Source organism: Heliangelus exortis, chromosome Z (assembly GCF_036169615.1).
Source record: "Heliangelus exortis chromosome Z, bHelExo1.hap1, whole genome shotgun sequence".
Lineage (NCBI taxonomy): Eukaryota > Metazoa > Chordata > Aves > Apodiformes > Trochilidae > Heliangelus > Heliangelus exortis.
In genome coordinates this window covers 59194214-59218402 of record NC_092454.1, presented here as the reverse complement: position 1 = coordinate 59218402, position 24189 = coordinate 59194214, and the positions used below count along the sequence as shown (strand labels likewise).

At 40.0% G+C, this 24189-nt stretch overlaps 2 protein-coding genes across 3 annotated transcripts in view; both read right to left on the bottom strand.

Annotated features, from left to right (window-relative positions):
- Positions 1 to 2978: 2978 nt before the first annotated feature.
- CARTPT (CART prepropeptide) lies at positions 2979 to 4389 on the bottom strand. Its single transcript, XM_071730943.1, has 3 exons — positions 4237 to 4389; positions 4070 to 4153; positions 2979 to 3990 (listed from the first exon to the last, which is right to left on the bottom strand). Exons 1-3 carry the CDS (start codon positions 4387 to 4389, stop codon positions 3883 to 3885), a joined length of 345 nt encoding a protein of 114 aa, XP_071587044.1. The 3' UTR covers positions 2979 to 3882.
- Positions 4390 to 9335: 4946 nt separating this feature from the next.
- The window catches only part of MCCC2 (methylcrotonyl-CoA carboxylase subunit 2), a 35517-nt gene continuing 20663 nt past the window's right edge, over positions 9336 to 24189 (bottom strand). For both annotated transcript variants that reach the window (XM_071731913.1, XM_071731912.1), the window contains 9 exons: positions 23470 to 23569; positions 22402 to 22497; positions 21111 to 21183; positions 20861 to 20937; positions 18776 to 18842; positions 18355 to 18511; positions 17498 to 17612; positions 16172 to 16257; positions 9336 to 9744 (listed from right to left, as the gene is read on the bottom strand). In XM_071731913.1, coding sequence (XP_071588014.1) covers positions 9627 to 9744; positions 16172 to 16257; positions 17498 to 17612; positions 18355 to 18511; positions 18776 to 18842; positions 20861 to 20937; positions 21111 to 21183; positions 22402 to 22497; positions 23470 to 23569 — 889 coding nt within the window. In that variant the 3' untranslated portion in view covers positions 9336 to 9626. The remainder of the gene's footprint in view (positions 9745 to 16171; positions 16258 to 17497; positions 17613 to 18354; positions 18512 to 18775; positions 18843 to 20860; positions 20938 to 21110; positions 21184 to 22401; positions 22498 to 23469; positions 23570 to 24189) is intronic.

Genomic DNA, 24189 nt, shown 5'->3' with positions numbered 1-24189 from the left:
AAGTCTTGAAATGGTGTTGCCAGCAGGCAAGCAGATTTACTGTGTTTGAATTCTAATGGGTTGACAGTCGAGACAGATGAGGTTTTACTTCATAATCAATAAACTCATTATTTCTGAACCATAGGATTGAGTCCAAACTTTCTTTCAGCCCTCTCTGCTATCTAAACCCAAGAATAACTCTCGAAATCTCCTGTGCTTTTTTTGGGCACTAAGATAAGTGATGTCACTTGGAGGTGTAAGCATGTTCCCTGGCTTCCTCACTGATCCTGATTAAGACAGCCTTGCATTCTCTTCTCATAGGTGCCCAGTCTAGGCGCAGGGATCCATTAGCTTTTCTCCAAACTATAGCACCCGGACAGAACCAGCTCAGATAGCTCAGAACCATGGCATTAGGCATGTGGTTTCTCCACAAGCTGCTCTGGATGGTTGTCCTGCTTTCTTCCATCTGCATAATTGTCCTCTTGTTTCATCCATCAGTCTGTTGAGGAAAGTGTCCTTGATGTTGATCTCAACACTGACTTAGTACTCTGGATCAGCCCCTGTGGGGAACTGGGTGAGAGATGTTCTGCCCCCTCTCTCTTTCTTTTTGGTGCATAAAAAATGGTAACTGCAAAACCCAGGCCCTTTGCCAACAAGACATAAAGACCTCTACAAGGCCACCTTAAGGTCCTGTTGAACTGCACGGTCCTCAGCTGTGTAGTAGGACTGAGCTTTCCCACTTGGTCCAAGAGACCCTGTCCTGGTGTGTGGAGCTATTCATCCCTGTGGTGTTTCCTGCATGGTTCTCTTTGGAGAGATGTTGAATGGTATTGACACTGTGTTTCTCCTGGAGTACACCTCTGACAGCACAGCTGTCCAGCTCTTACAGCACCCGTGGATCCATCCTGGGGGGGCTGCTGGTGACTGGGACCATTAGGGGCTGCCCTCGGGGTGGTAGGGCAGAGCCACACAGCCAGACCCCAGAGAGCAAGGCAGGGCAGCAGGCATCAGGTATCTCTCTGGGGACTGTCCAGGCTGGCACATCACCCCACAGGGTTCAGGACAGGGCTTTGGGGAACTGGAGACTGGCACCCTGTGGCATCATGAAAAGTAAACAAATGCCAAGTCTATGCTGATTGTTAACAGCCCAGGTTTCCTTCCTCATCTGTAATGTAATGAAAGTGGTCATGAGTATAATCAAAGTGGTAAGAGCCCTTAGGCTGGTGCACAGCCTTGCAGGGAGTATTCTCATAATATGGTGCAGGCGAACCGTAAATCACAGTTTTCCTAAGTTAGGATTTAGTTTTAAAATAGTGATCTTTTGTTAAACTACAGTTATAATTTTGAGCACTGTGATCAGACAAAAAAAGAGCTATAATACTAACACACAAGTTGAACCGTTCTTGATGTATTTTAGTCCCTTATTTTATGCCTCAATACAGTTTTGTGTAAATAAACTGTCAGCAAAAATGTTACATACTGATATGATCTACATTGGAGATGGTTCGTTGGGATGGTTGTGGTATCTGGGGCTGGGCTCAGTGCTGAGGAGACCACCAAAAAGCCTATGAGCTCCATGCCTGGAAGCATTCAGTCCCTAAATATGTCCTTATTGTAGGAGCAGAGGGGAACGAAACCCAGTTTCTATAAAAATTATTTCATTATTCCTCAAGAACTTAGCAGTAAATGCCTCTATGGTGTCTCTGGCAAATACCATAAAGACATCCAGAAGCAGTTTTCAATTTACAAAACCTCACACAGGCCACCAGCCCTGTGAATGCACTGTCACACCTCTCCTCCACAGCTCAGCACCCACCCACAGGCACAAAAATTGCAGTCACAGCTGGTCATCAGCTCTGCCTGGAAAATCCCATTGCTCCATCCCCACTCACTTCACAGCCCTTTTGCTGTGTAAAGTCCACCCTGAACAGTGTTCCCACCATTTGCACGATGGCTCCTGCTATACTTTGCCACCTCATGCCCCCCATATTCCCAGAGCCCTACTGCCTCTCCTGTGCACAGCATCCCCCAGCCCCATAGCCTGGTGCTCCCAGCCTTCACACATTCTCTGAATGCTTCCACCTGCCACTTATTTGCTCTTTCTCTTGGGCTTAGAAGATCTCATCCCTGTCCTGAGAGGGAAAAATCCCCAACAAAACAACAAACAAAAGAAACCACCAAAAAAAACCAACCAACCAAAAAACATTAGCAGAAAAAAACAAGACCCAACAAAAGTACAAAACTAAACAGAAAAATCCAACAATAAGCCCTATAATAACAATACTACCAATAACAGTAATAAAGCAAACAGTTGAAAGAGTCTTTTTGCACTCAGGTTTTCTGTACTTGCTCCAGGCAGTCTTGCTCAGATTCTCTTACTCTTCAGAAGTAAATCAAGTGCCTTACAGAATTTTCTTTTTTTATCACAAGTGTCTGGTTTTCTCACTGTGTGCTCTCTCCAGCATCAAATATGAAGGCTGTTTGGAGGAGTGCTTTGCCCCCCTGTCTGCCTTGGCCTATGCAGACCCTCATGTCCTTGCTGGTAAGGGTAAGAGCTGACTCTAGCATGGCCTCTGATAGATGAATTGTGACACAGGGAGAGGCAAGAGGTTCCTTCAGTGGTCTCTCTTTCATGGGAATAAATCACAGAGCAGCAAAGATGATGAAGCTCACAGAGGTTGCCACCCCCCACCCCATGTTGCCTGCAGCTGAGATGAATGCTGTCCTCTCCCAAGGGAAAACCCGAGGTGCAAAGTGTCTGCTCCTCTTGGTCCCTTTTTGCACCTGTAGTGCAGGGAGCAGCCATTAGCCAAGACAGCACCAGAAAACACAGACGTCACCTTCCATCCCTGTTCTGCCCCAGCAGACAGCCTGGCTAAAGCATGAAGTAATGCAGGTGGCTGCAGTAATTTTGGAGTAACCTGCAGCATCTCCCTCCAAGTGCTAGGGATTCCCACGTGTGAAATTAAAACTTCTTCCAAAACACTTTCATCAGAACAGTGACTTTATTATCAGAGACAAACAAAGGATTAAAACACATTATGAATTTACTGAAATGCACACGGTACCTGTGGAGGACAGACATATTTCTATACATCAGTTCATTGTAGAAACGTGAGCAATTTGGTTTAGGTGACTAGGATATCCCCTGGTTGTTTGCAACGGATCCAGACAGCTTTCTCTCCGTGGTGGCTCTGCTAAAGCAACCGATTTACCCCTCCCTCCAGCGCCCCGCAGCTCAGGTACTGCCAGACCCCTAAACGCAGAGACTTTCCCAAGCCGGACGTTCTCCGGGGCAGGGCTAATGCGGCCGGGCTCGGTCCGAAGCTGCCGGTCCGGAGCCAACCCGCCTGCCGTCTGCGCCCCGCTCCCCCCGCGCTGTGCCAAACTGGGCCCTCGCAGCTGCGGTGCAAGAGAAAGGGGGTCAGGGTGCTCGGAACACATCCACCCCCCACCCCTCAACCACCCAGGGGATCCCCTTGTCCCAGCCTCTCCGGCCGGCAGCGGATTGATGTTCCTCGCCTCGGGAAGGAGCCGGGCATTCCGGGGCATGACACGGGGCCAGCCCCGCTCCCAGGAATGGCTCGTCTCTGCGCCGGCACCACTCTACCGCTCCCGGTACCGGCATCTCTACTCCGCAAGGCACGGGCTGGGTTTTTCCTGGACGGCCAAAAATCAAACGGGTAAAGAGGGGAAGGAGAGGAAGGGAGAGGAGAGAAAGAACACAGCTCCACGGATGTCGGATGTCACGGACGGCGTTACATGGGCTACGCGGGGGCTTCTCGCTGCCTTTCTCGTGCTGAGGAGCCGCGGGAAGCCGCCGCCTCTGCCCCGGGCCGGCACGTCGGGGCGGGGAGAGGTCGGTGCCTGCGCTCCCGGCGGCTTGACCCGGGGCGCCCCTGCTTACAGGCACTTGAGGAGGAAGGAATTGCACGAAGTCCGCCGGGGACAGTCGCAGAGCTTGCCGATGCGGGCCCCCTTCCTCACGGCGCACTGCTCCCCGGCATCGCACTGCGGGCGGCGGCAGACAGTGAGGGCAATGCTCCGTCCCGTCCCGTCCCGTCCCCTCCCACCCCGCCGGGGCACTCACCATGGGCACCTGCCCGAACTTCTTCTCGAAGTGCGGCATCCGCTTGCTCTTCAGCTTCTCCAGCACCTCCTGCAGAGCCTCGATCTGCCGAGAGACCCCACAGCCCCCGTCAGATCGAGCCCTCCCGGAAGGCGCCCCCCGCCCCGACCCCCGGCCCCCTGCCCCACCAGCTCCTTCTCTCGGGAGGCTCCGCCGGGGGGTCCCAGGTCTCGGGCAGGGCGCGGCGGGTCCGTGTCCGGCCCCTCCGGCCCCTGCCCGCGAGTGCTCAGCAGCAGCGTGGCCACCACAGCGCAGAGCGCCAGCGCCCGGCAGCTCTCCATGGTGCTGCCGACCCGCGCCGCGCCGCCGCCTTTATAGCGCCGCGCCCGCCCCGCCGTGCGTCAGCGCCCCCCGCGGCTCGGGCCCGCCCGGCTCGGATCAGATCCGCTCGGCTCGGTTTGCCACCAGCAGCGGAACATTCTCTGAGAGCGAGCAAAGTGGCCTTGCCTGCCGGCACATCCTGTGCCTTGTCCGCGGAGAAGGGTCCGGTTGCCCCCGTGTTGAGTGGGAGGCTCTTCCCTCAACCATGGGGGTCGAGAGGGAAAAGGGAGAGTGAGGCTGGTTGACACCTGGGGAAGCAAGTGGAAGCTGAGACACGAGGGAGACAAGGCCTGGATCTGGGGATCCAGGGATCACAAAAGGAGAGTTAGTAGCCTGTGGGCTGACTAACTCGCGGTGTGGTGGAAGGATGTGCCAGGATAGGAGGATTAACCCGAAGGAGTCAGGGACAGGGTGAAGATAGAGATGGTGAGCAACCAGCTGATGAGGATAGAATGTTTGAATGAGGGCAGGTGGGTCTGCCTGCAGGGTGAGAAGGCTCTGGGCCATAGAGAGCAAAGTAAGGAGCAGCATAAAAAGGTCCAGCATAAAAGCAATTGCTAGTACTTAGATCAGAACTGTAAAAAGGTGCCTGATGCAAAATGCCACACTGCTGAACAGGTGCTCACTGAGCATCATACAACCTGTGTGTGAAATGGGGTCACCTCCTTCTGAGGAAGCAAAAAAGCACAGTCACTGAAAGGAGATCTAGCATCATTGCACCCAATCTCCATTCAGACCTTTCTACTGAGCTCTGTAAACCTGGTAGCCCCATGTTCATCAACAACATTGCCAAAAAAGCTTCCTGGCAAGCCCAAACCTGCCCAAGCCTCATGGTCAGAGTGGAGGCAGGAGGAAGACAGGAGCAGCTTCCCTCACTGAAAGCACTGGTGTGCCAAGGAGAGCATACCAGGGGAGGGGCAGTGCTCAGACCTCTACAGGCTCACATCTCTGGGCCAAGTCTGGGCCAGACTGGGAGAGCTGAACAGCAGCTTTGCTGGCACGAGACATCTGGTCTTCTGGTGTGATGGCTGTGGAGACAAGGAGGCAGCAAGCAGGGTCTGCCTGTGAAGAGACTCCACAGTAGCATGGAGATGCTTCTGCACTCCGGCCAGCAACAGCAAGAGCTGGACTGGAGAAGGAAGAATTTAACAGGCCTCGTTAGCAGAAATCTACTAGCTGGTCACCTGTAAGAGGAGCTAGGAGCAGTCTGAAAAGGCAAAGCAACATGAGAGGAGGAAAAAAAAATTTAAAAATTGAACAGGACCAAAGACATGTTTTTCCAAAGAGAAAGACAGTGCTTAAAGGGACCAAGAGAAGTGTGGCCTAACAGGTAATTTTCAGCATGACTATTTTGTTTAAGGCAATATAAAAGACCCTGATCTCTCTGACTATCATGTTGCTTGCCTCTGGAGCTGCTTGTTCACCTCTTGCTGTTACCTCCTCCCACACACTCCTATTCATTATCACATCCAGCAGAGGTCTCATTTGTAATTGCTGTTCAGAGTAGAGATCCTCTGGTGCTTTTGCATAAATCCTTCAGTCTCCCTTTGCCACAGGGAAAGCCAAGATGTCAGATGTCAGACTCCAGGCTAGAGGTGAACCACTCATAGAAAATGCTCCATTCCAGGCTGGAGCGAAAACGTAGATATGTGAAGTACTTAGAGTGACAGACTTTTAGAAAAGGTTTCTTTCAGCCAAGAAATAACACAGGCCAAGAAAAACAGAACACTTCATATGGAGAGGCAGATATACTGTCTATTCTACTTCAAAACAACGTCTGTCAAGCCTGAATAAAAATTTAAGCCATATTTTGTACTATGACAATTACTCACATAGGAATAAAACACTACAGGGATGATCACAAAACATCACTGTTTTCTTTCCAACTCACTCTTCCAGTAAAAAGCTGGATTTGTTAGTTGCCCTAGTAAAATTACTGTTGAATGTGGAGGACATTGCAAATTTCTATTCCAAAATTGTTTCTAACTGTCTGGCTACAGGCACCCACAGAACTGTACATTTCTGTGCCCATTAATGTCTGTATCACACTGTTTCTGCAGCCATCATTGTGACCTGTTCCCAATTTAACCATTCTTGCAGAATTTCTTGCCAGCTCTAGGAGGTAAAAAAAGTTGTAGGATGCAGGATTGTCGAATATCGAATAAGAGTGTCAGAAGCTACCATGTCAAGGAGCATTATGGTGTCAAGGTATAAAAACAGCCACAAAAAGACAGGTACTTTTAGACAGCATCAGCAGCAAGTCATAAGACAACTGGCTCTGAAATTAGGGGAGTCTGTGGCACTACAGAGCTCAGAGCTCCAGACAATGTACATGAAATACCATCAGACCTCAGAGACAGGGCTCAGTTGTAGCTATACATTAATGCAAACTTCTCAAAGTTAACTTTCCTTCTCCAAAAAAATGTTACTGCAGAGTAGGTCCAAACTGGACACAGCATCTGGATGTCAGATGGATAGTTTTTGAAGCTGTACACAGTATATGATTTTCATAATCACACTCTTCCATCACGATCAATTAACTGAAAGTACTTCTAAAAGCCAGAAAATACTGAGGTTTCTGTTGACACTGGTGTCAAAATAATGGAGTATCCATTGAACGGATGCAGTGTATTTATGTGTTTTAGTTTTGGTTTGATGTAGACAACAAGTTGGATGAATTTTATGACTACTAGACCACAGAGCTTAGTGTTAAGCATTTGTTCATGTGCACTACTGAATCAGAGCCATGAAAGTGGACACCTGGCTTTAAGTGGACAATTTAGGGCTTTGCTGAAAAGCAGTGGGCTTTATTGAATTGCCTTAATATATCAACCTCAGTTTTAAAAAAAAAGTTAACATAATATACCATGATTAGTTTTCTGAATCAAGACTTTTCTTTGGCTGAAACCCGGAGCAGTGAGAAAAATCTAAGATAAATTAGAGTTCTGCCACATTTGAAGCAATAACAGTGTCCAGAGGCATACTTGAACGATAACATCTGTTTCATCGGCAGATACCAATTAATCTTCATGAGCAACAGATTGAAAAATGCCATTTAAATAAAAGATGGGTTCTAACAAGTACAATACATACACAAATGCCAACACAAACACTGAGGCAAAATACAAAATCCCCATTAAGCTAACCCCAAAATTGGTGGCTTCTCAGAAACTACATTTATAGTCTCTGTTTCTGCAGGCAGAGCTATGGCAGAGGATGTGCACTGGCCACATCTCATTTCAGCCTTGGAAGCAGGCACACAAGCCTCACAATGACTGTGTACCAGGCTCTCTGCTCTTGATGTTTGTTATGCAAACTGCCACAAACTTTCGTTGGTGACCACATTGTTGCTCCCAGTGCTTCCCAGTACCTTCCTTGTTTTCATGAGAATAAAGAGGGAAAAATATCAATGGCTGGGATTTTATGATCCATCCTGAATTCACCATCTCAGCCTAGGTGCTATGAGAAGCACTCTTGGCTGCTTCAACAGGTCTTTAAAGGCATTTTGATGCCCAGCAACCATAAACAGTGCCACTATACTTGCAGGATGAAGAAATCTCAGGTCCATGCCTAATGCTTTCAGATTTGTGCAGTGAGACAAGAAGATGAATTAGAGGCCCAAAACCACATTTTTTTGCAGTATTTTTGCAGTATTTTAAACTATTACTCTCTGTTAAATATGTATTTAATATACTAAGAACATACACATGAGCACAAGAGTGAGATTACACATGTGCAGACCTACAGAAGTAATCTTTCTAGTGGTGTAGAATACATCTGGTTTTGGATAGACTTCTCAGCAAAATGAGAGAGAAAACTGGTCTCCTAGTTCCATGTAGAGGAGTACCAGAGATCTCGGATACCAACATATGCTGGGCTGTCTGTCTTATATTCTGAAAATCCCCATTCCAAATAATGAATTTTCACTTCTGCATGTGCCTGAGATGCACCTGAGAGGTAAGTAGCCAACAGACCTTCCTTCCCTCTCCTGGGTCCAAGGGGAGCTCCTCTGCCACAGAAGCCTAAGAAGACTACAGCTAGCATGTTCTCCAGGATGACTGCTTCCATTGCCCATCTTTCTTCTCCCAGTAGGCCAGCACAGGGTAGGGCATCCATCCATGTATGTTGTTACCTGGGATTTGGTTCTCACTCAAGAATATTTCTGACAATGGTTATCTGGGCTCCTGTAGGGCAAAACCAGATAAAATCACCTCCTAGTCCCAGCTAGAACACCTACCTAGCTAGTATTTACCTTTTTATTTGAGGTGCACTACATGCCAAGCATTTAGTTTCTACAAGGTTCTATTTCTGAAGAGAACAAATGAAATGACAGATGCTGAATTATTGAAAAAACATTATACCACAAGAAACTACAATATATAAATAAGATTAATGAAAGGACTCCAGCATCTCCATAGCCTAAAGTCAGTGTGATTCAGGGGCGTGCTCTGGGTGAAGCACTGATCCATGTGTCTCTGTGAAACCAGAATTGCCAGAAGGATCACTTATCAAGATTTGAAACACCTTTGCAGCCAACTACTGTCCTCAGAAGTGCCATCAGCAGCCTGCAGCTCCCACAGATACCAGCATATGCTCCCCAACTTATCCATAAAACACTAATCCACCCATCAGGTTCTCCTGTTGTTTTGAGGGGAACAGCACAGGAGAGCAATGCTTTTTGAATGAAAGCCAGAGAAAGGCCAAAGTGCCAACAGCTGTGTGAAATCTCTAATTATATGATGTGTTGAACTCCCTGCCTGTCCTTTCTCTTTTGCAAAAAATATTTACTAGCAAAAGTGGGTTGTTTGGTTTGTTTGGTTTTTTTTTTATTACTAATATATTTTGCATTTATAGAAGACACATGAAGAATAATAAAAAAAATAAAGGAGCTGATAAACACCAAATATGTAGGTTATTTTGCAGATTTATTTATATAAGAGATAGTATCAATGGTTTCCTGTCAAAAATTAAATGCAATGCTAGAACTTGAAGTTTATTCATGCATTGCAGTGTCACACAAGGACTGTATCAAAACACTGAAGCACTGATTGTGATAACCCAGTTAAAAAAATAACTGACATTTTAATGAAAAATGGCATAGTACAAATCTTTTTTTGTCATTTTAATATTGTTGTTGGTTTACTCTTCAGCCCTGATTTAAATATACAGAGGTACATCTATAAGTACATGATTAAGTTTATATCCTGAAAACCCCAAATTTTGTCTTCTTCGTAGGTGCATTTAATGCTGCGCTAAGACTGAGGCCCAAAACCAGTCTTGTGTCAGCTGGATCAATAATTCCATCATCCCATAGTCTAGAAATAAAAAAAAAAAAACAACAATCAAACAATTATAATTAGAGGAAATTAATATATACAATGGGTAGATTTTTAAGTAAGTGAAGTTGGAAACAATTATACTAAAGAAAGTGGACTCTGGCTAAACTACACTTGAAGCCATGGAGCTGAATAACTTTATTCATCAATGAAATAGACTGGTGTGCATTATTTTGTGGAGTTTGTCTTCTAGAACAAAGTATAAATTTTGGATATATGAAGAACATAAGGTCTACGTATTTTAAACAAGAGACTGCATACTCAATTTAAATCTGAAGTCATTCCTTTAGAGAGAAGAGATCCTCTTTCTTTTTTAGTATTCCTGTGGAAAATGACTTCCAGTCAGTGATCTTTGTGTTTCCATTAGGAATGCTGGTATTTTAAGGACTATGTCACATCATTGTTTATTCTGCTCAGGCTGGTTCAGCTGCCAGATAGGGGTGATACAAGCACTTGTTCTTTAACCATTATGAAAGCCCAAGTAAATTTTTTTTTCTAAAGTCCATTTCTGAACAACTGTAAGATGATCTCTTTCTTAACTCAGCCATGAAGACTGAGGCCCAATACCAGTCTTATGGTCATTAAATTACGAATGAGTAATTACCAAATTCCCAAGCCCCCCAAATTACAAACACCTGTAAATAGTCTCCTTGATATAAAATAAAGAATTACAGTTCCCAGTGACAGCTCCATCCTACCCAAAATAAAATTCAAGTCAAAACCCACAATAGGCCATAAAACTGTAAATATCACATAACTAATATCTCTCAGTAATATATTTACACAAGACACCACACCACTCATTGCAGCCCAATCTTGCTTCAATAAGCATGCATTTTCATCAGGGTCTGCAATACATATGCAGTATCTTTGTTTAAGACAGTGATGCTCCCCCATCCTGTCTTTCCCCAGACAGACTCATTTTTCAATCTTTTTTTAACTTCCTTCAGTTTTGGTTAATGTTTAATTTTTTTGTCTGTGGAAAATTTTAAAATATAAGAAAGGGACATGAATAGGGAGCTAAGACTGATTCCACTAAGAGAAAGTATTGCCATTCCTTTCTAACTGAAGTTTCCAGCTTTAAATTTCCTATTGTCTGAAGATTAATTGAAAAAGATCTATTAGACAGGAAATTATATATTTTTCACTCCTTTTGCAATACTAAAAGTGCCAATATCACCCCCTGAAGAAAGAGTAACACAAACTCCACATAAATACACTCTGATAAGATCAAGCATCTGAGTGTTTTCCATCTTTATTTTGCCATTTGCTGTGAAACTAATATATAAAAAAAAAACAGATAAAAATACTAACAGTCTGACAATGTACACTTTTAATTTTACAACAAGTACATGTATCTATCCTAGGATGCACAAAGTTACATCAGATTCTTTTTGGAGAAGACATACAAGAATTGTTGATATGTTCTGGATAACGTGGTAAGCTCCTGAAGTCTGTTTCCTGTGAGTAACTCCTTTCCTAAGTGTACCTTTAAATTGAAAGTAATAACCCACTTAAATTTTTTGGCATACTTTAACAATAGTTCAGTGAAAATAAACTCAGAGTGAGTGGTTCTTACCTGACAGCAAAAACAATCAAAAGTTTTAATGTAAAAAATAACCAACAGATAACTTGATTGAGACCTCCTTAAGAATTGTTTGAAATCTCTTGGTTTTCCCCGAGATAGAGGCTATAGTTGTTCATATAACCTAACATGATAGAATGGGTCAGAGAGAGTATTTCCTATATTTTCAACATCATGAAGTACTCAGTACTCAAGTTTAATGCATATGGGTTTTTTTCCCCTTCTTTTTGTATTTTTGATCTTGATTTAGTTTTGATGAAAATAGTCACATTACTCTGCTAAAGGCATGGAGAAGATCCATTTAAGAATAAAAAGCAAAGTAGGTTTGTGAGGCTGTATCAACTACAATCCCTATGTTTTCTTAGGACGATGAAAAAAACCAACCCTGTAAGAATAGTGTCAAATATAGTAATTTCCATTTTAAAGCAAATTTTGGGGTTTTGATTGTAGCACTTTTGCTTCTTCTGCGTATCAACTTCTTTTAACAAACACTTGCAATGAACTTTTTTATTTATGAAAGACAATTAAATGGAATTATGGAATCCACACCTCTTAGAAATATTTAATAAGACTGCTAAGAGCCTGGGGAGAGTAGGGATGAACTGAGTAAAAAAGAGTGAGGTATCTTAATGAGGTATCTTCCAAACTAGAACTGTAATGAACACTTCAAAACATTAAGCACATTTTCACAGCAGGTTTGGTTTTGTGTAACACAATTAACTTATATTGACAGCCACAAAGATTTTATGTTGCACAGAAGTCAAGCTGCCTTCATACTATCACCCCTGGCTTCTGCTTCTCTTTGTTTAAAGAAAACTGCATTCTCCACTGGAATGTAACATGAATAATTAAACTATCTATTAAAACCCCAGAACATGAGTCATGACTACAGTCATAAAATATTTGTAACCAAGACACTGTGGGTAAACGAAATTAAGACCCCAAAAGTAAAATGTTCTTGTAATTTGTTATGATGAAAATCACTGAAATCCTTTCAGAAACCTGTAAGCAGATTAATATAACTCATTAAAAAGGATGCTGCCTAATGACTCCCTTTAATTAAGACTGCTCACTGTGAAGGTTCTAATCAAGTAATTGATTAAAGTTTGATTAGAAAATAAAACTGCAGGGAACAATATTGACATCCTGTACAAGTTATAATTCATAAGCAAAATTATATAAGCAGAGTAAATAGGGAAATTCGCTTGTGTTTTAAGATCGTTAAGGCATTTTCCTTCCATCTCATTACTACTGCTAAAAGCTTGATTAAAACCCTAATGAAGTAAACTGGAAGGGTGACACAAATCTCAATGGACATGAGGGGTGTGGAAGGCTGCTCCCCACATGCCACACAAGAGGGTAAGAGGATGAAGCCTCCAAACTGGTGCATCCAAGCAGCAATGCAGACAACACTCTTCCTACCCATCTACCATGCTTTTCTTTCAGAAATGCAACACTGAGTTTTCTTTTTGGCCTTTTTGATGGAAAGATCTAGTTAGCATGTAACAAAACCAAGGCTATCCAGATTCAGTTTCAAAACAGCACCCTGGTATTTCATTGATCTTCAACTGTTTTTTTCGTTTAGTTTTTGGTTTTGTTTTTTAGATCATGCTTGGGACTGCACAGGAAGCATTCTTTAGAGCAAAAGGAACAGGTTACTTCTTCTCCTTGACCTATAGCAAATGCTTGCCAATAATTAATGCTGCCTGACAAGTGGGCTGCTTCCAAAGTACAAAGTGGATAAATGCCTCCTTGAGGTACATTACTTGCTGCAAAAACTACAATCCTACTTAATTCCATTGCTGCTTGGGCCACTTATTCCACAGTAATGGAAATTTTTGAGCTAGCAGTCTGACACCTTGCCTATGGAATTATCAGTAACTGAAAGAACAATGCACACACGTGATGATATTGGCAGGAAGGCATGAAATCAGGGCAGAAAACATCAATATCTACTGGTACACTACGTCACCTCTACAAGATAGCAGAGTGCAATCAAGAGCTCCTGGACAATGCAGAATAAACCTATATAGATTGAAGAGTGAGAGAAACCAGACTGGACCATCTTGACCTGAGCTAGTCACACACTTTCTCACTAGCACGTCAGTGAGAGGCATTAAAACATCAGTAAAAAGAGGCATTTAACTTCTGCTGCTTTTAGCCAGATGAACCACAGCAGGACTTTGGCTCTGATGCTTGGCTTCATGTCCCAGGTGGGCTTACTAGCTCATCATATGAACCCAAACATATGCAACCAAAACTCACACTAGGTCTCAGCTAGCTCAGGTCTGTGAAATGTTATTTTCCTTCCAACCCCCAGGAACAACAAAATCTACATAACTACCCTGATTTTTTTTAAAATGTAGGACAGGATACCCAGCATTAAGGGCACTTCCTCACCTCTAGGCTACTTCCTGAGTTGCCTTCTGGATTTGAACTCATACTTCACAGAATAGTAAAATAAGATGGAATAGTAAACTGGTAACATGGTAACAGTGGCTCAGCATAGAGCACAAACGCTCAAGTTTCATGCTTAAAACCAACTGGGCATTATTAAAAATCTAGATTCTGAATTTTAAAATTCTAAATTTATTCCTGCTTATTAAAACTACTTTCTTGCACATTAGCAACATAATGCTGTAAATACTGACAATGTTCTGTTGGCTTTTGAGAGAAGATAAGTTTTATATTGCTAATATAATCAATATTTTAATGTTAAACTTCCTCTCAGGAGTACAAAAAGACTATAACTGGTTCTCCAGTGAAAAATAATAGTAAAAAAAATTTTAAAACCAAGATTAGTTTGACTAATTTTTTAAAATGTGTTATTGTATCAGTGTAAAACTATTGTCCTTAAAATCCAGTTATAAAAGATGATAATATGTGTTTCCATTTTTCCTTCTTGCCTCAGGGCACAAGGTTTTGTGACAAAGGTACTAGGCTTGACCCTTAAAGAGACACCACAAAAGGTTTTTAACAGCTGACACCAAAAACCCTATGAAATTTAAATCGGTTAAAAACATAAAAAAAAATATAAAAAAGTCAAACCAGCGTGCCCCCAGAAAGTCCATGCCAACAATAAATCAGGATTTCACAAAACTATCCTCATTTTTACATATAAACACACCAAAACACTGTATCAAGGGGGGTTGCACACATGAATAAACCATATCTGTGAGTCAGTTCAGTGTCCCCACACAGGCCTTTTCCAGAAAAAGACACCAAACAGTGATGGGACTAAAACCCTCCCTAAATCCATGAACCACATGCTATATGACTGTGACACTAAAATTTGCTTAGCTCATAGAATCATAGAATGGTTTGGACTGGAATATACCTTAAAGACCACCTACTTCTGAACCCCAGTCATGGAACCTCCCACTAGATCAGGTTGCTCCAAGCCCCATCCAACCTGGCCTTGAAAGCTTCCAAGGATGGGGGAGCCACAGGTTACCTGGGCAACCTGTGCCAGTATCTCACCACCCTCATGGTGAAGAATGTCTTTTGATATGTATTCTACTGAGAATGGCAAAGCTAAAATGGCAAGAGCTTCCACTTAATTAAGGCACTCATTTGACAAAATATTAATATGAGTATGGATCCCACATGTACCATTATTTCAGTTAAGTCCATTCGCCTATGCCATTAATTTTATATCTTCCTTCAGATTATAATAAACAATTCACAAAGGAGATCACTGATGATATACTGCTGCTGTATTAAATTTGTCATACATTAGATTGAGCAGGTATCAAGTTAGACAAAAAGGCTACTTCTCATATTGGTATCTCTACGACATTGACAGACTGTCTTGCACCCACCTATTTACATAATTTCTGCCCATGATGCCCACATCAAAATGTATTGTATCCCACCCTGAACTGAGTTTATTTCCAGACTTCCCAAGTAAGAAATTTTTCAGTATTTCTAATTCAGCTACACAAAACAGTATGTACAGCAAACCCCACAGCTGTATGAGACTAACACTCTTTCTGCAAAATGGGAAGCCACAGAGACACAGCAAAACCATGTTATTATATGTTATTCTCTATTATCATTAGCAGCTGAGCTATTATATACTACAAGCAGAACAATGTGCAGGATGAGAGAGGATGACACTGATGCAGAGTGACAATCAGAGGCCAAGACAGCCTCCAAGCTCATTTCCAGAGGTTACAACCCAGGATGCCAGCTTGCTTCATTAGCCTAACTAGTTCCTAGGCATTACTAATATTCTATTACCCTAGGCACAAAATGATGTGAAGGACTCCTCAGAACACATGAATATGCCTGCAGCCAGCAGGTAATGCCCTAACCAAATTGCTATCATCCAGTGTAGTCACACACAAAGATCATGACCTGAGATTTGCAAATGGCTTTAGGTCTTCCCAAAACCTCTCCTTTATCACTGGCCTATTCTGCTTGCAGAATCCCACTAGAATTAATTCTTCCTAAACACATGGCTAGCCACCACTGTCTAATGGGCTTTAGAAAGGTGATCAGATAAAAGACTGAGGAGAACGTTACCAAACTTCACCAGAATAAAACACACTAAATATATATTCCATGCTACGTATCATTGCTTACAAAACCAGCAGAATAATTCCTGCAAGTGCATGACTTCTTCTGAAACAGTACATACTACAGAATCTCAGAGACAAGACAGAAAAAATTTGTACAGCTTGTTATGCTGTACTCCTGCAAATCCCACACAAACTTTGTTCCAGGTCACTCCGCTCTGCTATTCAACACCAAGACTTAGATGTTATTGCTATTTCCTGTGATTATGATTAAGTGTTAGAAAGGTAAATTACATGTCACCTTGCACTGGAATAATAAGGGTTTCCTTCCTCCTCAAACCTCCTAATGATTGGCTCTTTCAAAGCTGCTTCATCTGCTGCAGATAACTGGAAAAAAATGGCAAATACACAAACACAGATAGGTTACTCTTTAGTATTTTCTTCCACAGTGACAGGAAATGCAGCATCAAACTCAAATAAACTGCCTATATCATCTCCCTTTTTACCCCTGTCTACATATAATTACTGATTTAGCATATCTAACAAGGAAAATACCACTTTTCAAAATCGGTGTGAGGAAAAAAGGGAGTAAAAGTATATTTAACTTTTTCTTTCTTATACTTTAAGGATATATGGGGATTGGCATCTGAAAAATTACTGAAGCTACTGTACTGGAAAAAAACCCCAACATTCTGAGTTGCCTTGGGCAAGACTTTTTAATAAAGCAAGTCTGTGCTACTCTAACACTGTGTATCTCTGTGATACTGAGTGGCCCCACTGCAAGTCAGAAAATTTTGAAGTTTCTAGCACATCTTACTGAAATTTACTACAATTATTTTTCTCAAACTTCTTTCTGGGTATGATCCTATCAATCTTAGCAGATTGGGGAAATAAACACAGAGGGACTTGAGGGCAAATATATTCTATCCAGTGAATACACAAGTAGAGTGTAGAAAAGAGACCCGTTGAGATCACATGTACATACTGCTTCATTATTCTGAATAACTGCCAAGAAATTTTAAGACATCACAATCAAATCCCTTCTCATCGTTATAAGGCACCAGTATAAACATAAAACATGTAATTTAAAAAACACAGCAAAAGTATAGAGAAAAAATAGAAAATATTATTAAACAAGATGCTACTAATTTACAAAAAAAACACTGATACAGGTCAAAACCTCCACAGACTTCTGAAATTTTAAGTTCATGATTTTCAGTCACAGATTAATTTGAAGGTCAGCTTTCTTTAAAACTGACTACTTCTAATATAATTAGAATGACACTTCATTCTCACATATTCCTCCTCACATTCACAAATCAGGGAGCATCTCAGGCTGCTCATCTTGTGTAGAATTAAAAATATGGTGCACAAAATACAAAATGATGATGATACAAGAGATAATCCTCCTTTTAAGCAAACATGAGACATGAATATTCTTCACATTTAGAAGACGTAAACAATAGCATTTCACAAATGCTTTGTGTTTGTCAGTGCCTGAGGTCACATTGGGAAAATGATAGTTTGCTGATGTCTCACTCTGCGACATCCTTTCCTAGCTTGTAATGGGAGCAGTGAAAGAATAAATAATGATGACATTACTGCAAATGAAAGAAGAAAGATGTACCTGTTTTCCCTCCCTTGCTTTTTGGTCCTTTGCTATTGTAGCTAGAACAGTTGCAGCTTGCTCTCCTCCCATGACGGATATGCGAGCATTTGGCCACAAATAAAGAAATCTTGGGCTGAAAAAATAAATAATAAATTTCAAAGGAAGGCATTGCCTCATTTCTGAGTTAAGAAGTAATTGTCACTCAGCTAAGAACTCCTTTTTATGCATGATAATCTTACAACATCTAAAGAATGCAAATTGATGTATTTCAATGGTTGCTTTTAATTTCCTATATTCAAGCACTTTCAAATTTATTTCCTTTTTTTCCTTGAGTTTTATTATTTCACAGTCTCCCTAGGAATTTTTCTCTTTAAAAATATCACCAATAACTTTAACTGTATCAGGGACCTTGAAAAATGAAAAATAAACTTACGTGAATTTTGTTCAAACAGTTAAAAAAATAAATCCCTAAAGGTTCTGAAAATATTAGGCATAAAATGCTTAAAATTAATAAGGACTTTTTAAACAAGCTGGTACTCTTCATATAAATGCAGAATTAAGGCCCACCAAGACTGCCTAATTATTGTTCAGGTCTGTACAATTTTTCTTCCATGATCTAGAAACAGGAGAAAAGCATGTCAGTATGGTTATGTGCCAGGAGATCTCCATCATCACCTAATTCAAGGTTAATCATGATCTCATCAATCTCTACAGATTTGTCAGATTTTTATTCAGTTATGACCACATTCACTGAAATCTGTATTGTTTTCTAAATAGCAGAAGTTCTGATAGAGTTCAGATAGTTCTTCAGAATAGTATTCCAAGGTTATCTCCTCTTAAGATGGTCTTATATCTTAATTTGAAGCAACACTTACCTATATGCTCTTCCACACATTCCGTAGTTTCCAGCTCCAAAAGAACCACCAATAATCACTGTTATCTTAGGGACACTGGCACAAGCTACAGCAGTTACCATCTTGGCACCATCTTTTGCTATCCCTCCAGCTTCATATTCTCTACCAACCATGAAACCTAAAGAATTACAATATGTACAAAAAAAAGTCACTGACTTTATATTACTATACTGTGCTATATGTGCTTCACAGCACATGAAAAAAAAAAAAAAAAAAAAATTATTAGGCAAAGCTTTCAGCATCTTCTGATGGGCTGCTTTCAGAACAGGCTGGAGATGTAGGTACATTGAAGCACACAAGATACTGCCTAAGAGTCATGGCCTCAGGAGTTAAGAGTAAAGCCTACAGCATAGTGAAACTTCAAAGTATTGAGTTTATTCACCTGTAATATTCTGTAAAAACACAATGGGAATATTTCTCTGGCAACACAACTGGATAAAATGTGCACCCTGTGGAGAGGAAAGAAAAAAAATAAAAGTAAGCCATCAGAAGTTGAATCAGCTAAGCTATCACTACCAGCATTCTGATGTCTGTGACAAGTCTCCTTTCACTGAAATCCATGGGAGTACTTGCACCACAAAATGCTGTACTATTACTGCTCAACCAAAGTCAACCACAAAACATGCATTCACACTGTTGCAAAAGTAGGAAAATGCCAAAAGCAAGTGAGTTCAAGGGTAAAACATAAATAATAATCCTTCAAAAGCATTACTGCATTGAAAAGCTCAACTGTTTTGACTCTGATAGGATGCAGCTCCACAGTCAGCTTCACAGCACAGCATCTCACAACAAGTTCTGTAAGACTCTGTCACGGGCATTAAGACATCCAGTCAGAAAAAAATAGTTCCCCATTTCCTGTACAAAATAAAATTATTCTCTAAAATTGTGAAAGGTCAACGTGTTTGCTCAGTTGATGCAGGTGCTGTAACACTCGATTCCTTCCCTCAGAGCAGATGTCCTCTCTCTATTTTCTAAGAAAAGCCCCTTTTACCTAGCAAAGATAAAAATAGTAGTTGACAAGCTTCTGCTTCAACTAGAAATAATGTAAATCAGCAAAGTTCCTCAGGTCATTTTAGCCCTGCTGGTAAAAAAAAAAAGGTATGCACAGCAACTGAAAAAATCTCTAACCTCTTTACAATAAAAAAACAGCAAAAATTATAAAAAGAAAATAAAAAAGAAAGAAAAATCATAACACATTAGCTTTAGCTAGCTCAGAGAAGTGTTCAACAAGTAGTGACAATCATGGGAAAAAGGTGCGTCACAACTCATTACAAAAAAAGCAGGAAAAAAAAGAAATATTGTGAGATGATGATGCTTACAGAGGCAATATCATCTATGGAAGTCACTCTAGAATTGAAACAAATGAAACTTCACAATCTCCTCCTACAATACAGACATGCCAGCAACAGCCAGCGGAGGAAGATTCCTTACATTTTCCCCTTTGCTAGGAAGAATGATTGAAGCACTAAGTTATTAGAAAAATACAGAAAATGTTACAAATACTGAAGAAATTATTTTCAACTGGGGAATAACTGCCTTAATGCTAGCTGAAAAGAATGTCACTCAACTGCAGTGCTCCACGTTGAGCATACATGAAATTCAAATTCAAATTTCATGTATCATTTAATTACAGAGATAAATCAAATAAAATTAATTTCTTTCTCTAACTCTCTCATCAAGGCCTCTTTTTTCTCCTACAGATTTTTTAAACTGATTTCTTCACCACTAGCTTGAGGAGCCTGCTAGAGCCAAACTACTGTACACAACTGCCACTACAAAAAATTCAACTGACCCTGGTGTCTTGAAAAATAAAGAACTAAACCAAACAGCATAGAGCAAGGTAAGTAACCACTCTGCCATATCAGGAAACTCTTTATCAACACTGGTCCCTCAAGCCCAATCTGTAACGCACTGTTAACTGTAATGCAATCACAATATTTCACCAAAGATGCAATTTAATTCCCAAAACAGGCATTTCAGTTCATAGATTTTATGAAACTGCACACATGCTCACTCATTAGTGTAAGCCAGGAGTTGCTGCAGCAATGTATGAAGATAAAATCTTTGGTTTACCAATCAATTGAGTACTGGAATCCAGATTTGATATCTTCCAGCTATTATGAAAAGAATTATGTGATTTATTGTAGTACTTTAGATTTTAGAGATTAGGAATTATAACTTGTAGGGTACTTCATGCAGTCGGTATGGACTTTTCTTGTAATAGCTCTATCAATTGTGTTTTAGTCATCCATTGACCTGTCTACTTCACATCAAAAAAGTCTACAGAACACTGTTTCTAAAATAAGGCCAAGTACTTTTACAGCTTATTAAGCTACTTTATGTTTAGATGAAAGATGTGGAGCCAGTCCACTTTCATGATGTAAAAAAGTTCTTCATTTAAAAAGCAAGTTGTCCATCAGAAGTTTTGTTTCTCAATGGCAAAGAAGCTAATAATCTCTTTATTTACCTTTTTTGCTGACTCTGAGAAAAGAACTCCATTGTTTCCAATAATTCCTACTGGATAACCAAATATTCTTGCAAATCCTGAAGGAGAAAGACACATTAGTAATTTCCTGATATATTTATTATGCCATAGCATATTGCTGCTGTTCTTTTGGAGAAAAACATTATTAAAATATTAACAGATGAGCCAAACATACTAAATCCATCTATAAGCTCAGTGAGAACATATACTGAATAATCATATTTCTAAATACCTGTAATTAAAGTATCCCCATACAACGCTTTGAATTCATCAAATTTACTTCCATCTACAATTCTAGCAATGACCTTAAGAAAAAACAGAAAAATAAAATTAAAATCCTAATCCTTCATAGTTTTTAATTTGTTTGGAAAGATCATACTAACATACAAATTAAAATGAATGCTTTCAACATAAAGAACTTCAAGCAGCCCACCATATAAACAGTTTGTATGGCAGGCAGAAGTAGTGTACTTTTTAAAGTATGATTTGTCTAAATGTTCATTAAAAAATGGAATTTCAAGACTTAGCATACTCAAACCCTAACTGAACAGTTTAAATTATATAAGAACAAAGTTTTCCTGATTAGTTAAATTTCAAAGAAAAACTTCTACCTCTGGTTATATTAAACATTAATCAATAGTCTCACATTTACAAAGAGAAAAACATATATAGCCATGAGTCAGTTTCTTAGATATATGTTTATTTTCAGCCTTGTTTAATTTTGCAACATACAAAAGTAACAAAGTTCTGGTACTGAGGTTTCTCAGAGATATAAAGAAGGCATTTTATTTAAAAATAAGTCCCCTGCTAGCAAGACATTATTGAGAAGATATTTATCTCACTTTCAAAAAAATAAATCCAAGCTATAAAACTTGTGAGACTCAACGAAAGTGTTCATCTTTTTTTTGCTCTTAATGCAAAGCAAAACCTAGTAATTTCTGACAAAAAAGGTACACAGCAAGGCTATTTCTAAAATAAATACTTGGTTAGTAGTGAAAAAGTCTTTGAATACATGACATATGCAAAATACGAGAAAGGACGCAGTCCTGGATGAAGGTACTGAGGCAAATAATCACACTAAGCCAGCAGTGAAGTTCAACAGTCTCCATATATGGTTGGAAGAGCAGTGAATTGAGGTGACTATATTCCACAAATTTTAAAATTTTTCATCTTTAATGGAAAATGAAAGCTATCAGATCACACAGCAAGTCTACAGAATTTTTGCCAACACCAACTTCCCTATTTTCTGGTAACTTTTTCTGAGTGTTCTCTCTCATCCTCACTCATCTGTCCTAAAAATATAACCGAAAAAGCATTATATTTTCAACAAGTCATTGTTACAGCAATGGATCTGCTGGACGCAACATAAAAAAATGTTAAAAGGATTTTATAAACTTTAACCCTTCACTATGCCAGGAAATCAGATTTCTGCAAACTATGATGATGATACAAAGAGCTATTTCCCACAAGAAAACCACGTGCATGCACGTACAAGCACACGGATCTTGCACTTCTGTTCTTACCTCTTTGACATCAAAGTTTCTTTTCAGTTGGTCACCAACTATTCCATATATCTCATCAGCAGGAAATAAAGGCTCTTCTGCTGGTTCTGTAGTCACCTGTAGCAATTTAACAAAACAATTTACACATCAAAGGAATCATTACTTCAAAAATAATCAGCAATTATTTTGCCAACTACTTTGTGCAGTTCGTCACCAGCTACATGCAAATATCTGCACTGAGCTGTACTAATTTTGTATAAATATCAGATTTCTCAGACTGAAGGTTGATAACATTTTCACACTTCCTGCTATCTTTGTTTCTACTCCTGCATATACCTCATTCATGCTCCACTTTTTCCACACTATCAAAAATAAAGATGTCCTCCCATTCTCTTACTTGTGCCCTATTAGGCAGGTAATATTTGGCAATATTTTAAAAACTGATGAAGATTTTAACCCCACAAGTGGATACAACATCTTGCCTTTCTTCAGCTGCTGAGCATTAATCTTCAATTCACTCTCTCACGTCTCTTGCAAAAATGAGTTAAGGAAACTGTTCCCCATATGCTATCCATTCTGTTCTCTACAAGGAATTTTTAAATCTGTATACTTCAATTACGTGATTTAGGTCCCCTCAGTTTTATAGCTTTTGTAAATGATCACAGAAAATTTGTATTCAAAAAGATGCTTTGACAGATATCTAATTTCAGCTCTGTGGGAATGATCATGTGGGCTTAAAATTAAATTCAGCACCTTCCAAGATTGGATTAACCTTAAAGCTAAGTTTTGTGGTTACGGAGCACTGTTCCAGCTGCTTCACTCTTGCTTGTAAACCCAGTGATTCTGCTGAGAATAATGCAGCAGGAATGTAACTGCAGAACTGAAACATTAGAGAAATCCTTAAGGAATGTACAGGAATGTAATTGCAAGGTTTAAATCAGAAGTGCTTGGCTTTACCTGATATATATGACACTATAACTTCCATTTTCAGTCATCAAAGTCAGAGGCAAAAAAGGTGTCATATATATCAGGTGAAGCCAAGCACTTTTGATTTAAACCATGCAGTATTTTCTGGTTCTAAACACTTACATCTACTTTCTTTTGATGATTCAAACTTCTTACAACTTTCCTTGCTAGATGAAGTGCATGGTTGTCATCTGAAGCATAATGATCGATCACACCAGATTTCCTGTACATAAATAAAAATGGTAATATGAAGACTTAAAAAAATTATCTGATTATGAAATTTTGAGGTTTCAAGAACTTTTAAGACTTTAAGTTTTATATTTATCTTTAAAATACAGATTATAAAATAGAGCTCTCCACGCTTTGTTATGAAATAACTCTCAAGATAATACCCATCTCTGAATGAACTTTTATTTGAACCAGGACATTCGAGTTATCACAGATGACATAAGATAGCAACTCTAGGGAGTAAAAAACCTAAGTGACAATATGAAAGACAACAAACATCACTTACATGGAAATTAAAATTAATTTGAAATTATAGAAAAAAACTACTTATACAGAGATGCTATGAATTGCCCTCAAGAATAAATCTTTATTCATCCCAGTAAACTGAGGAAAAATTTAAGCATTTATAGTACAGCAGTACTTAACTTGCACTGTAATACCTAACTTTGCTTAATATTCATTTTAGAACTAAAAAGTGCAGAGAATTCTATTTTGATAGCAAATATCCTTAACAAAAAACACAAGCTATATTCATCTTCTTTGTATTAAATTCTGAGACACAATATGCAAAATATCTTTCTCAAAGTGTAGTACTGTAGACACCCAGTATTAAGT

Excerpts from the sequence above, each read along its gene's own strand:
- CARTPT (XM_071730943.1), bottom strand. The coding sequence starts at position 4,389 with ATGGAGAGCTGCCGGGCGCTGGCGCTCTGCGCTGTGGTGGCCACGCTG. Across the intron at positions 4,154-4,236 it reads CCTCCCGAGAGAAGGAGCTG|ATCGAGGCTCTGCAGGAGGT; the intron begins GTGGGGCAGGGG and ends GTCTCTCGGCAG. Across the intron at positions 3,991-4,069 it reads AGTTCGGGCAGGTGCCCATG|TGCGATGCCGGGGAGCAGTG; the intron begins GTGAGTGCCCCG and ends CGCCGCCCGCAG.